We start from the raw sequence: 13,497 nt of genomic DNA, 5'->3' as shown, positions 1-13,497 counted from the left end.
CCTCAGCACAGTCTGACAAAGTACTGCGTTGGAGAGTCACATTCCTGCTAGATTACTCTTTAAAATCAATGCCATATTGTCAGTATTGTCACAATAAAACAGTTATGTCACGGGACTGTTTATCTTCTAAATACCCAGTGAGCCGTTTTCAGAGAGCCACGACCTTCAGCACATCCAGTTTGAAGCTGTGCATCAACAAGACGAACGTACAAATTACTGACCTTTTTCCGTATCTCTGGAGGAACGGCTATAGGAGGAGGTGATCCCCGTCAGACTGTTAGGCCTGTTGAGGGAGCTGGAACTCGAGGACAAAGCGGTGCTAGAGTACGATGGGGTGGAGGCAGTGCCGACTGTGGAAATGGTGGAGGTGGATGAGGAAGACGAAGGCCGGTAGCGCTGGTAGGGATTGGGGGACAGAAGACAAGTAAGAGGGACAATATTGTCAAATATTCATGGGGTAGATTACAGGAGAGGACACTTCGACCTGGCATGGAAAAGTTATTACAAAAGCCCAGAGCAGAGCTTACCTCCTCAAAGCTGCGATACTTTGATCGATAATCGTCTTCCTTTGTCTCCGTCTCCTTCTTCTCCTCCTGTTTCTCCTTGTCCTGCTTCTCTTTCTCCTCCTTCTCCTCCTCCCTGGTCTTAGTGGTACGACTCCTGCCGATTGTTTTCTCAGCCTCTTGCAGGTCAGTTAGAGTCACACCCTGGAAGAAGAGAGTAATATACCATCTCCAGAATCTAAAACCATCATCTCTTTGTACAAACATGAAGTGCTGCCTCAGACAGGATAACAACATTTATTTAAAACTTTCAAAAAAGTAAAAGCGCCTACACGTGACCACATGTTGATGTCTTGTTTTGATGGAAGAGTCCAGTATACTTTCTGGTGCTTTTTTTTTGTGGGATGGACGGACAAGCAGTCAAAAATGATAAATTAACTAACCTGGGTGGACCTCCTCGACTGTCGAGCCTGTCTGGAGCGAGCTTTCCTCTGGGACTCCGACTCCTCGTCTCGCACTGGCGTCAGATATGACCTGATGCACACAAAGACACAAACAAACACACACACAAGGTTAATCATCTGACAATAACAATGAAAATGGACTCAGGAGTTTTTGGGACTTTGATAAGTAAAGATGTTGCACCCAGATTATCTGATACTGCAAAGGCTTCAAGCTTCAAACTGTTTGCAGACTTGTTGGATGATTTTTAACAACCATTTTTTAACTGCTCTAAGTTAAAAAAAAGAATTAAAATGTCTGTGTTTAACCTCTTGCTATAACAAGATCAGGCTCAACAGGCAACACAGTTTGTGAAATAAAACAGTGAGCTATTCTGGCCCTTTCTCTCAGCGTGGAGCCTGCCTCTGTTGGCCACACAGAAATATGAACCCATTCAGTGCAGCGTGGAGCCTTGGCCTTGAGGAAAATGTGCAGCTTCTGCACACCTTCCTTATAAGGGAAAGTCGTCGGAGCAGTCCAGGCTCTGAAACAGGCCTGCCCCACTCCCACCATGACAGGTGGCTTATTTCAGCACCGCAACAGGAAGACATGCACTCGACCCCATTCAAACACACGCGTGCAAACATGCTTTCTATGACACAGACAGACACACACAAACTCTCTCTTTCCCTCCACATTGTGTGTACAGACTTGAAGATCACACACACACACACACACACACACACACACCCAGTTCTCAAACAGAGGAAATGCATCCGGATTACTGTTTGACTGGTGGGAGTTTTTAATGTTAGAGCCAATATATCTGAAAGCTGCTCACAGTGACTGTTGTGTTCTAATATTCCAATAGTGTTTGAACTTGATGATGTCACGCATAACCAAATACAGGTAAGTAAATACAGTAAGCAAAGGAAGACGACATTTTAAGCACTCCACCTTTACAAGTGTAACACCAAGATACGCCGTAGTCTCTGCTAAACTCAACATAACAAAAGCCATTGACGAAATCTGAACTGCAAAGTATTTTATCGAACAAAATGCTTGTCTCCATCATGTCTAAGGCTAATACTACGTTAACAACATCCCATGTCTAATAACAGGTCTGCACAAGCACATAAAACCATCAATTTAACACTGATCCAGAGGAGATGAACCATTGCCCCGTCTTAATGCTGCAGTGCCAATATGTTATTACACCGTTTTAATTCATGGCAGAGAAACTACTCAATTACTGTGCAAAACTAAACAGAAGGGTGTGTTTTGGGGGTAAAAAAAAATAACTGACACAAGAAATGACCATATTTATTCCTATATGAAGACATACATGCGTGAGATAGTTTAGTAAAAGGTGTGTGTTTTTAGTACCTGCGTCTTTCAGAGCCAGTGACAGTGCCAGTGGTGGTGGTCGTAGTGGTAGATATGGCGGTGGTGGTAGTGGTAGATGTGGTGGTCGTAGTAGAACCAGTGTTTATAGTGGGGATGACTGCAGCAGACTCCTTCTCCTTCTCCTTTTCCCTCTCTGCACTCTCCTCTGACCAGTACCTGTTCGCACACCAGCATTTTGTGAACAAACTGACTTGGCCTGACTCCATTTCAACTGCTACCACTTTTGTAATCATTTTGCAAACGTGACACGGTGCCTTTACTGTCCAGGAAAATAGCAACCTCTTAAATTGATACCTCAGCCTTAAGCTCACAATACGGATAAAAGACCAGGAATATGTTTTAAAATTTCCAAAAAGGTGGAATAACCCCCCCGTCATGTAATGCGCATGTACAGTATCAGCTGTGTTCATGTACCTGCTGGTGAGACTGGTGGAGCCAATGCGGGTGGAGGAGGAGCCCAGGCCGGAGAGAAAGCCACGATGGCCTGTGGGCGAGGTAACAGATGAGGAGGTGGTGGTCGTCGTTGTGGAGGAGGAGGTGGTCGAGGAACTCAAGTCCTCGTGTCTTCTGCCGAAAGAGCCGCTGGAGGACAAAGCATCGGACATAAACACAGCAGAGTCACCGGAAAGACGGAGCAGGAGACGACCGTGAGTGCAGCTGTGATCCCAATGATTTAATTAGATGCCCTGAGATAATTAGTATTGATGTTTTAAATATCATATATCAACATTGTGTCCACATGAAATTGGGAGGAAAAGAAATAAAAGGAGCGGGGAATTACAGCTTTGGTTTGTCTATGATTACAAAAAGTGGGGAACATGCTTATCAACCCGATGCTATATGGAGTTTTGAAATAATTAGTAAAAACCCCTGCGGGAAACTGTTGTTGTTTTGCTGTGTTAATTTGTGAAAAGACTGAATGAGTCAAAGTTATGTTTTGTAAAGCGCTTAGTCATTCCAGAAAGGGACAGCAGATTTAATACTGCAGGTTCAGTGAAAATAAAGCTTTCACTGATAGTACTGCAGTGTCACAGTAATACTTCATGTCATCAGTATTCAAGTTTTGCAGAATCAGAAATACTCTGTTGCAGGTTTGCAAAACATTTAAATCTGGACTGAGGCTTCACCCAGAGTCAGGGTCTGACAACCACAATACCCTTTCAGTACTCAGATGAACATTAAATGTAACCAGAGGATCATAAAAACACACGGTAGGCACTTCAGCGGCGCAGAGACACACGGTCAGAGAGGACAGGTGGGTGTAGAGACGGTGGTGCCCCGGTGAGGCTGGTGTACCTGCGGTAAATGCTGTAAGACTGGTAGTGGGAGCTGGGTGGCTGCCAGGGTTTAGTATTACAGGTGTTAGGGTCCAAGCTGGAGGTGGACGAAGACTTGGCTGGCACGTCCCGCGTGCTGCCGCTCCGCCCTAGTGCTAGCGTATGGGACGTGCTGGCGTGTTGGCAGGCGGGTGGGCGAGAGAGGCATATTAGCGGTGGAGGCGCACACACAGATACAGTATAAGAAACATACATATATAAGACTGGTAAAGCTTTGCACACTATTGGCGCATACATGTCATATGGGTGCTTAGCTGCTTTGGAAATACCACAAATGAAGGATTTTGTGGATTATTTGTTTGACTTGTAGAACAAAAAACATCCAAAATCATCATATTTCATTTAAAGTCTTAGTTATTAGCATTATAATTCAAAAGAATTACAAATATTTCACCCATATGACATGCATACAGCATAGGTCCATGCCTTGGTTTTGTGCCATGAACAACCCTGGGAATCTGATTTACCTGGAGGTCAAACAGGTGTATATAGGCTTGTTAAACTGTCTGAGTAATTCACTGGAAACTCAGTGGCACATCAACCTGACAGGACAGGTACAGTCATGCAACAGACTCTGTGGCAGTGATGGAGAAAGGCATCTGGGCCGATTTGCATGGCTTTCTCAGTAGCTGCTGCTGTGCATGGAAGCATGTATGTACGTATCTCTGACGACATAATCCAAATGAAATGTACAGCAGATGATTTGTAAACAAGTATCAATGCTGTCTGCACAGCGCTTCTAGTTCCAAAGCCATGCGAGTCAGCCATACAATGAATAAATGCATCAGATCAGATGGAACAGAGATCTGATGACCAGATGAGGGATGGAAGTTTGGCAGAAATTTGTGTCGCTGCACAAGCTAACCTGCGCTGGTAGCTAGAGGTTCGGTTGGTGGAGGCGCTTCCTTCACTGTTCTTCAGGTCGTCATCCCAGCGTCGCCGGGTGTATGAGCCACTGCGTATCAGAGCTGTGGAGTCCCTGAGGAACCACAAGCTACAATAGTACCCCAGGCTTCCACAAATAAATACTTAAATACTAGATATGTGCCTACAAAAATTTTGAAATCTACCAAATCCTTTGCTGCACAACCTAACAATGTAAGCAAAGGCAGTTTCTTGGGGCCACACACACCATGCAGAGCACTGCCTGCAACACACAGCAGTGGGCAGCAGGAGCCGCTCATGCCAACGCGTGTGCACAGAGCCACTCGGCTCCGGGGCTTCACCTGTTTTCCTTCTCGTCAATGTCTGAAGTACTGGCCAGCCTTCTGGGGATGGTGGGGGCCACATAGGCGAGCCGGGTCCCTTTATCCTTTTCCTGTAGACGCAGGAACAAATAGGACTGATGTCAGTGACCAGTTGTGGAAGACGTGCCAAATAAGACAATAATAATAAGAAGACAATAATCTTCAACTTTACATACAACAACAGCAGCTCACAAAGGAATCAAGCCTGAGTATAAATCATCCATTCATCCAAACATACATCAGCCAGCTGGAAAACGACAGCTCCGTAAAAGGATCTCATTAAATTTAAGTAAAAGAATGTGACTGTTGACCTTTTCTTTGTCTTTGTTGTCCAGGGAGGAGGAGAGGCGAGGGCTCGAGGCCGAGCGCATCACCCCAGTCGTGTCCTTCTCCCTCTGAGCCTCCTTGGTGGCTGTGATCTCCGCTAGCGCCCCGTAGCTGCCCGTCTTCCTCAAACCCAGCCGCCACGATGCTGGAGACTCGTCCTTCCTTTCCTCCTCCACTTTAGCTGAGACCTTTCCAGCAGGCTGAGTGGCCTGAAAGGGAAGAAGAGGCAGCAGTTTAGTGTAAAAGTTGACCATTTAAAAGTTTAAAGATGTTAAATGAGTTTTTAGTGATCTTGGTGAGTAACAGAAACGTCAGTCGGGTCAAAACAGCGGCCAAAACCGGTTTGGATTAATCTTCAGGGGCTGTAATTTTATGAAACCATGAGAGGACATTTTCAAGGAAGGGCATGCCAGTTAAGAGGTACAATCACATCCACCACCACTACTGCAACAACAGGAGTAAATTATTTCAGAGTAAAGGCTCTTCTCAAAATATTATAACTGTCTAACTGTCATTTATTAAATCTGCTGGGGTTTTAGGGTTCGGTGGACAGTTTTTAAGTATATATATTTTTAAAACAAACCATCAAAAGACAACAAGCAAGCAGAACAAAACACAGAAGATACACAGACACACAGTGAAAGCACAGTCAGGACAGTGCATTTGTTGACTGAAGTGAAAACAACATCATGTTGGGTTGATGAGTGAAAGTCAGCGATGGGGAGGTTCAATCAGCATCACCTGGACCGGGCCAGGGAGGTTAGGGGAGGGTGTGTTAAGTACTTTGTCAGTGCACAGGTGCATGTAGGACGAGAGAAGAACTCTGGTGCACACCGATGCCTCACCATAGTTTTTTTGGGCACTAGAGAAATGCCAGTTTTGCGCAAGCCTTGACGCCACAATGCAGGACAGCCTGGCTCCGCCACAGGCATGAGGGGAGTAATACAATCAAACTAAAGCCAATCAAGACAAGAGCCCAGGATGAGAAAGATGCAGAGAGATAAGGGGGCAGGGAGGGAGGGCAGAGAGGTTGAGACAGAAAAAAAAAGCCAGAATAAGACAGAAGCAGCAGCAAAGAAAAACTCTTTATGGCAAGGACAGACTGTTTTTTGAAGGCCTAGTCACATCACACAATGCTTAATGCCAAACCAGCAGGGACTGCCTTTATTGTTCTCAGCTGCAAAAAGAGACACATCGAACAAACACTTGGTAGTGTCAAAACTGGAGGTTGTTAATGTTTTGCTCACTCTTGTTAAGACAGAAGACATTGTGATGTGTGAGCGCTAGGGCTTCAAAGCAGTACTGGAACGAGAAGGTCAGTGCGAGAAAAGAAGCAGAAAAAAGGAAACAACATTTAGAAAGTCGACTAAAGGGTGCGCACTCAGAAAGAGATGGAACACTGTAAAAGGTACCTTCCTAGTCAGGCCATATTCAGGAGTGGGAAATGATGACGCAGTGTGTCGGTGGTGTCCAATATCACAGATTTAATGAAATGAGCGTCAGGACTTTCATTAGGGGATTTGATTTACAGGTCTAAATGTATCCCATTTCAACTCTGGCCACACAAAATGCTTGAAAATACCTTTTGTGGACCAAAGGAAGCAGACGTGCCCTTGGAAAAATGTGCCAGATTCTCTTTGGTGAAATGCTTGGCCTCATTTTGCCAGCAGAGGGCAGCAGATTCAAAAGTGGGAAAACCAGAATGCAAGCCCTAGTTTCATTCTTAACGACCTACACAGTGCACTGCTCTGGCCTCCTGGTATCCTAACAGTTATATAGTAAACTGTTAACATTATCCAGAATAGACCATCAATCATCCCTACCCTTGCCATGTTTGCTAAACGCCACCGAAAATTAGTCGTAACTTTCATTCTCATGGCCTCCGTGACATCTGTTAGCTTAGTGTGCTCGCTATACTGCAACAGGAAGACCAAATCACAACCTGCGAAGGCCTGGAGTGTGAACTGCATACTCATTTATGAGCAGCCAGTGTGTCTTCAGCCAGCTGTGAAATTAGCTTTGTGTTCACAGGGGAGGAAAGCTAAATAGATGGCAAAATTTTATTGATTTGGGTAATATAACGAGGCACCAACACGTCTCAGTAGAACAAAGTTGCACTGGCTTCATGGAACAGAGTTGCAGATCCTACTTTGAGATTCTGAGGGCTGAATAGTGACATGATTGCATCATGGCAAGTCCTTCTGAAACCAATCAACCGTGATTGCGGATTTGAGTGAATTCTGTGTGTTTCGATTCGTTTTAATGCCAGTACTGTGGCAGCTGTCTGTGCAGGGCAGGGCGATAAATACCTTCTTTGTCGGAGAAGTGGGGGTCGTCACCTGGTTCGTTGGGCTGGTTGGAGGCGAGACGGTGATGCTGGTCGAGGTGGGCGTCGTGCTGTTGCTCACCGACGCTGAAGGCTTGCTCTTGTCTGGACAAATCAGAAAAAAAAGGGTGAGAGTTGAACAATGATTAATACAAAATTGGAACGCGGTCAGCGAAGAAAATAATAATAATAAAAAACTTTATTGTCCCCGAGAAGAAATTTGTCTTGGGCGTAGTGCTACAGCTTTGCTCATTCACACACTGTTCATTCATCCACAATTTAAAATCTACATGTGATATTAAATTGAATAAACTTTATGTGGTACATAAAGTGTCTGATTTTAATTTGGCGAGTAATTTAACTGACAACCAGTAAAAGCTTTGGTTTCAGATTTACTGATACCACAGAAGTCTAAAATAAGTCTCTCTCTCTCACACACACACACACACACAGAGTACCTGCTTCGGTCTCTGACTCTGAATCTTCGTCCTCCTCTTCTTCACTGGAGCAGCTCGATTCGTCCTTCTTCCCCTCCTCTTCTTCATCCACCTTCTCCGGCTCTAAGGTCTCGATGCGTGGGGCGCTCTTTTCTGGCTCCAGAAGCAGCGTTTCTTTGCTGCAACACACAAATTTATCACCATCAGTACAGACAAGCAGAGTGAAATAAATAATAATAAAACTAATAATAATAATAAATAAAACATTCAAACCAACAAAATTTAATTAGTTATGCCTGTGCTGCAGGTGGCCCTAACTTTTTTTTTTTTTTTTTTAACATTTTCCAATGATTATTTACCTCTTGAGTGGTTTCAGTGATTGGTTGTTATCCCCGGTGGTTGCCGTTTCAATCAAAGGAGATTTTTTGACGTCTGTCTTGCTCAGCTGGAACAAAGAGAGAAAAAATAAAATCAGCAGTTCTAACAGGTGGAAATATAGCAAGGCATAAAATCTATGTTGGAAAAATAAGCCTTGCACATTTTAACTCCATCAAAGGCTTTCACAATAATTTTACAGAACAGATTCAAATCTCCAGCATTTAAACAGCTGAAAAGGTTGTTTTGAGTCCTACAATTAGCAGCCACACTGACTCACCAGATTTTGTTTCTTTTGTAGTTCTTCTAAGTATCCCAGAACGTCTTCGTCTGCTACATCAAAAGCTGTCTGGCCCTGAGGGAAAGAAATACAATATAAATGATCTAAAACATGGTCATAACTGCACTTACTGACATGACTCACAACAGTTTCAGTTACTCACCATTTTATTAATGAGGTCCATGTCACATAGATTCTCCACCAGTATCCTACATGCCTCCTCTTTGCCCCAGTGTGCTGCTGCATGTAGAGGAGTCCAGCCATCGTAGTCCTTAATATTTACATCATACCCTGCTTGGATTAAAAGCCTGCACAATGAAGGAGTGGGGAGTGAGAGAGAAGAAACAAAAACAGTTTTCCTTAGAATTAGCAAATCCGGTTTTCTCGGATTTGATTCCCCTAACTAATCTTCAAGGTAATGCCAGGGTCCAGGCTTTTAAAAGTGCGTCACCATAGCAACCCATACAGAATCCACCGCCCAAAAAAACAACCTGCAAGAGCAAAATGAGGTTGGCAAATTTTAAAACATTAATATTTCAGCCCATGACAGAGAAAATAATTAGTCTTGTATGTGGTAGTCATGTCAAACACCAGAGATCTTAGAGCTATCTATGGCAGTGGAGTGAGCTGGCTCTTTTCCCACGGCAGATGGGCAGATGGCTGCAGTTTCTATCCTGGAGCCGCATAGCCCTATTAACAGCCTACAGAGACCATGTCGGAACAACTCATTGACAAGATGCAGAGACCAAGATATGTTTGGCATTAGCAAAGAAAATGACACAATGCTAGGCTTCACTGCTGTTGTGACTATAACAAGTATTCATATAAGGGGAAGAATTTATGTAATAGCATGAAATGAGTTGGTCATTACATTTTTGTCCCAACATGGAGAGACTTTCAGTTAACACACGGCCTACTGCCTCTGAAATCAAGACCACTGCTTACTTTAAAACCTCGACGTATCCCTTCGCAGCAGCTACATGGAGCGACGTCCCTCCGGATTTGGCATGCCGGACATCTTGGATCTGGCCGCTGTTGAGCCACTGCCGTGCGTCCCTCAGCATGATCCGCTCCTCCTCTTTGCGGGCTGCCTCGATGTCCACCCCTGGTAAGTGACAGAGCGAGTGACACGGTCAGAGCGGCACTGCAGGATTACCTGCTACTTAGGAACAAGCTGCCAGCGGAACGTTGAACCCAAAGATCGGAAGAACGAGAAAGACACACTATCACGAGTCTTGCTCATCTTACATCTAGAGAGAAGTATGCGAATGTTTGAGATTTATTACATTTATCAATGGCTACAGATTATAGTGGCTAGAAGAGAAAATATTTCAAAACAAAGCCATGAGACCCATCTTTGCAAATTCAAATACCGCAACAGTAATCACAGCTTCAACATACGCACCCCCATAGCTGTATTAATGCTATCCATTGGAAAAACAGACATCACATGATTTTGGCAACTTTTCTTAACACTAGAGGGTGTTGTAAAGCATTTGTTTTCTTAGCACACGGTTTTGTGCCAATTTTCTGTCAATCTGACAGTGACACAGTGGCTGCAAACACACAGACCTCAGTCAGTTTAAGTGGGTCAATATGTCTTAGCTATAAGCTGCATGCGGTGCAGCAGTGAAAACAGGCCTGCAGTGTGTTGCTGACACCTTGGTGGAACACGAGATGGTCTGAAATGTACTGGTCAGCTGAGCACCGAATGTGTTGGATTACATAAACAAAGACCCAAGACAAAACTTGAGCCGATCTTCTACGTTTTTGTTCTGCTCTCAAGGATACATCATCACTCACTTCCTGACACCACAGAAAGCTTTAAGATCGGCCCAGTGAAAACCCAATGAAAAAGGACATGTGTGCCTGCAGGTCTGACAGACATTTGGCCCTTCGCAGCTGCAGAGGAGCACAGGGAGGTCTGTTAAGCAAGAAGAGGACAAAAGATTCCCAAACAAATTCACTGGCAAATCTGCTATAAGGTTTTTTTCCTTTCACATTTTTGAAAATTGGTTTCCACGCCTTAAATGTCAGAAAAAAATCCTTCCACTTTACAACATGTGCAACTCTGTAACAGTAATATTATGGCTTGTTTGGAACTGCTCATTCAGAGTGTAAGTGAACTTAGGTCTGAAAAAGTGAAACCAAACGGGAAGAGGATGAGTCAGTGTCTGAGTTTCTGTTTTAGTGCATTTCAAGTTTCATTTTTCAGTTTCATCAAACCAAGAGACTTTGGGACAAGGACAGGACCTCTGTCTCACTGTTCAGTGATAAGCAGTAACTTATTAAAGCTCATCAAAATGAATGAATGATATGATTACAAGTACAACAAAATTGCACAGTGTTAGAAAGAAATTCATTTTAAACATGCAATCATGTTATCTTAACATGCAATAATGCACTGCTGTGTAGTCCGTCAATTAAGCTCATTAAACAAGGGCCAGATATGCGAGTTGTGTAGCTGAAGGTGAAACAACTGAAGAGATGTCACAGTTCAAACCTGAGCTGTCATTTAAAACCACAGCAACTAGACAGGTGCATGAAAATGAAGTCCACATGCTCCACAGAGGAAAATTAACCTAAATCTCCTTAGGGCTGTTCAGTTAAGGTAGGCAATGGGAGCTGACTGGGTAGGGCAACATCCCGTGGTCTCTTGGGAAGTAGCCTACACTGCGTCTATAAAAAGCAGGGAGCCTAATGGCCTCTAAGTAGGACTACAGAACAAGAGTCGAGTGGAAAAACTGGCAGCAGTTCAAAGTTGACTTTTTACAAGAGAACAGGACATCTTCCTAACATCGAGAAGATGAAGAGAAAATCCAATAGACCAAAAAAGGACTTGACTTCCCCCTAACCTCACTGACAATATACCTATGGTATGTCTGGTAAAGCCAAACTGAAATATCTAAAGCAATCTACCCTGAAGCAAGCAGAAGGGTCCATAAGTGCAAGAGGAAAAGAAAGCGAGATGAGAGTACGCTACTGTCAGCCTGATCCAAATTACTTGCCTGTCCTCTCATTAGCAGGTAGAGACTGCAAGTCAGAGACATTTCTGATACTGTCCACCTTCAGTCCATTACAAGGACAGACAGCAGCCCTCGTGAGGCGGCTGATGGAGGCGGCAAAGAAGGAGGCTGTCCAGTCACCTGACCCAATCAGCACAAGGAGACGATCTAGAGGTTGTCTCTTCCAAGGGGAAACCATGGCCACTTGCTAATAAATTTAACAACATGACTGATATCTCTTTGAGTGGAGGAAAATCACATTACAGGCATACAGAAGCGTTACACAACGGCTCGTTGCATAATGCTGTCTGCCACCTCTGGCACACAGGACTGAGCTGTGCATTGTGTGCGGCTGCCCTAAGCCAGGACTGCTGCAAGTTCACTCTTCAGTGGAATTTTATCTTGACAGAGGATTTATGGAAGTCTGTTAATGAATGATGATCAAACCTGAATACATAATGTCCACATAATGACAAATTATTCAGTAGTCAAGAGATTAAAAGCTTAGAGACAGCCTTTATACTTCAAGGCTGCTACACACACTAGAAATCTACATTAAACATATTCAACATTCAGTGTGTATTACATAAAGACTGTATGTTCAGAACCTGTGGTTGCATTTGATGAATATATCAGCAAGGTTCACACGGTTGGATACTTGAGCAAAACTTGGATTTGACACCTTACTCTAACTATCAATGTAGCATTTCCATCTACGTGCACTCACATGTATTAAAATGTAAGAATGTAAAGCTTGCTTTAAAAATGGCAAATAAGTGCCACGGAGAGGGGAAAGCCAGTCAGCCTTTATTAGTGAATATGACCTGTGGAGCACCCCTCTGGCCCGGGGCCAGTTAACATGTCTGTGCGTGGCCTCTCACCACGGGGGAGGGCCTTTCATCATCTCAAAAATGCCCTGGCCAAAAATAGAAAAGACTCAACTTTTCAGTTTCAAATCATCACATGAGTGCTCACAACACAGCTGGATCAGTTTTCTATATCATGCGAGTTATCCGCGAGTGAGGAAAAATCTGATGTAATTAATAGCCGATGAAAACTCATACTCTATTTGACAACATATTCATATGTGAATGAAATACACACGGGGCCACTGCCACTTATACTGCCATTAACATGCTTAATGAATCAGCATTGTTTCTAAATATGACTTAACTTGATTAAATGGTAACACTTGACACATTATTATTGCTATGTATGCTTATAAATTGCATGTAAACCTTTAAATCTCATATTCTGCTTTTAGGGTGACACTGTAACATCTGTACAGGAACAACTGATGAAAAGTAGCCAAAGAACTATTAATTAATGAGCACTGTTAAGTAACTCAATGTATAAAGCAAGGGGTACAGTCCTGTCTTTGTCTCTCAAATACTGTTATCAAAACAAAACTCCAGCATCAATGTGTCTCTGTGTCTTCCATTAACAACACAGGACCAATTTTTAGGCAGGTTGTGTAGGGAAAAAAGGATGGTCCAGCAGATTTGAGGATGTCAGTAATATTGTACCTTGTCTGTTGATCTCATTCAGCAGGAGCTCCTCCATTGCCTCCTCTTCAGCAATGTCCAGAGGTGTCTCACCTTCACTGTTCACAACTCCTACATTGGCACCCTGGCTGATGAGATACCTGCAACACAAACATTTGATTTTCATATAAACATTCTTCTAAAAATATTCTGAAACAGTCCAATTTTTGCACTAAGAAGTTTGAGGTCAAACCCTAACCTTTGACAGAGTGAAAAGGAAAGACACTTAAGACAACAGTTACTTCCTCTAACTGATGAGGAAACAGGA

General features: G+C 43.5%; 1 protein-coding gene across 6 annotated transcripts in view; it reads right to left on the bottom strand.

Moving 5' to 3' along the window:
- Positions 1–13,497, bottom strand: part of ppp1r12a (protein phosphatase 1, regulatory subunit 12A) — a 45,544-nt gene that overhangs the window by 9,837 nt on the left and 22,210 nt on the right. For 3 of the 6 annotated variants that reach the window (XM_046378707.1, XM_046378709.1, XM_046378708.1), the window contains exons 3-18: positions 13,212–13,330; positions 9,626–9,785; positions 8,844–8,988; positions 8,681–8,755; positions 8,385–8,470; positions 8,047–8,204; positions 7,572–7,693; positions 5,247–5,471; positions 4,915–5,006; positions 4,554–4,667; positions 3,648–3,800; positions 2,766–2,933; positions 2,331–2,507; positions 947–1,037; positions 528–707; positions 222–396 (exon numbers count right to left, since the gene is read on the bottom strand). In XM_046378707.1, coding sequence (XP_046234663.1) covers positions 222–396; positions 528–707; positions 947–1,037; positions 2,331–2,507; positions 2,766–2,933; positions 3,648–3,800; positions 4,554–4,667; positions 4,915–5,006; positions 5,247–5,471; positions 7,572–7,693; positions 8,047–8,204; positions 8,385–8,470; positions 8,681–8,755; positions 8,844–8,988; positions 9,626–9,785; positions 13,212–13,330 — 2,240 coding nt within the window. The remainder of the gene's footprint in view (positions 1–221; positions 397–527; positions 708–946; positions 1,038–2,330; positions 2,508–2,765; positions 2,934–3,647; positions 3,801–4,553; positions 4,668–4,914; positions 5,007–5,246; positions 5,472–7,571; positions 7,694–8,046; positions 8,205–8,384; positions 8,471–8,680; positions 8,756–8,843; positions 8,989–9,625; positions 9,786–13,211; positions 13,331–13,497) is intronic. The other 3 variants (XM_046378711.1, XM_046378710.1, XM_046378712.1) reach the window with 3 other exon arrangements.

This window comes from Scatophagus argus, chromosome 22 (assembly GCF_020382885.2).
Source record: "Scatophagus argus isolate fScaArg1 chromosome 22, fScaArg1.pri, whole genome shotgun sequence".
NCBI classification, from domain to species: Eukaryota; Metazoa; Chordata; class Actinopteri; family Scatophagidae; genus Scatophagus; species Scatophagus argus.
Note: the sequence above shows the minus strand (reverse complement) of the source record. Positions and strands in the feature narration are given on the sequence as shown.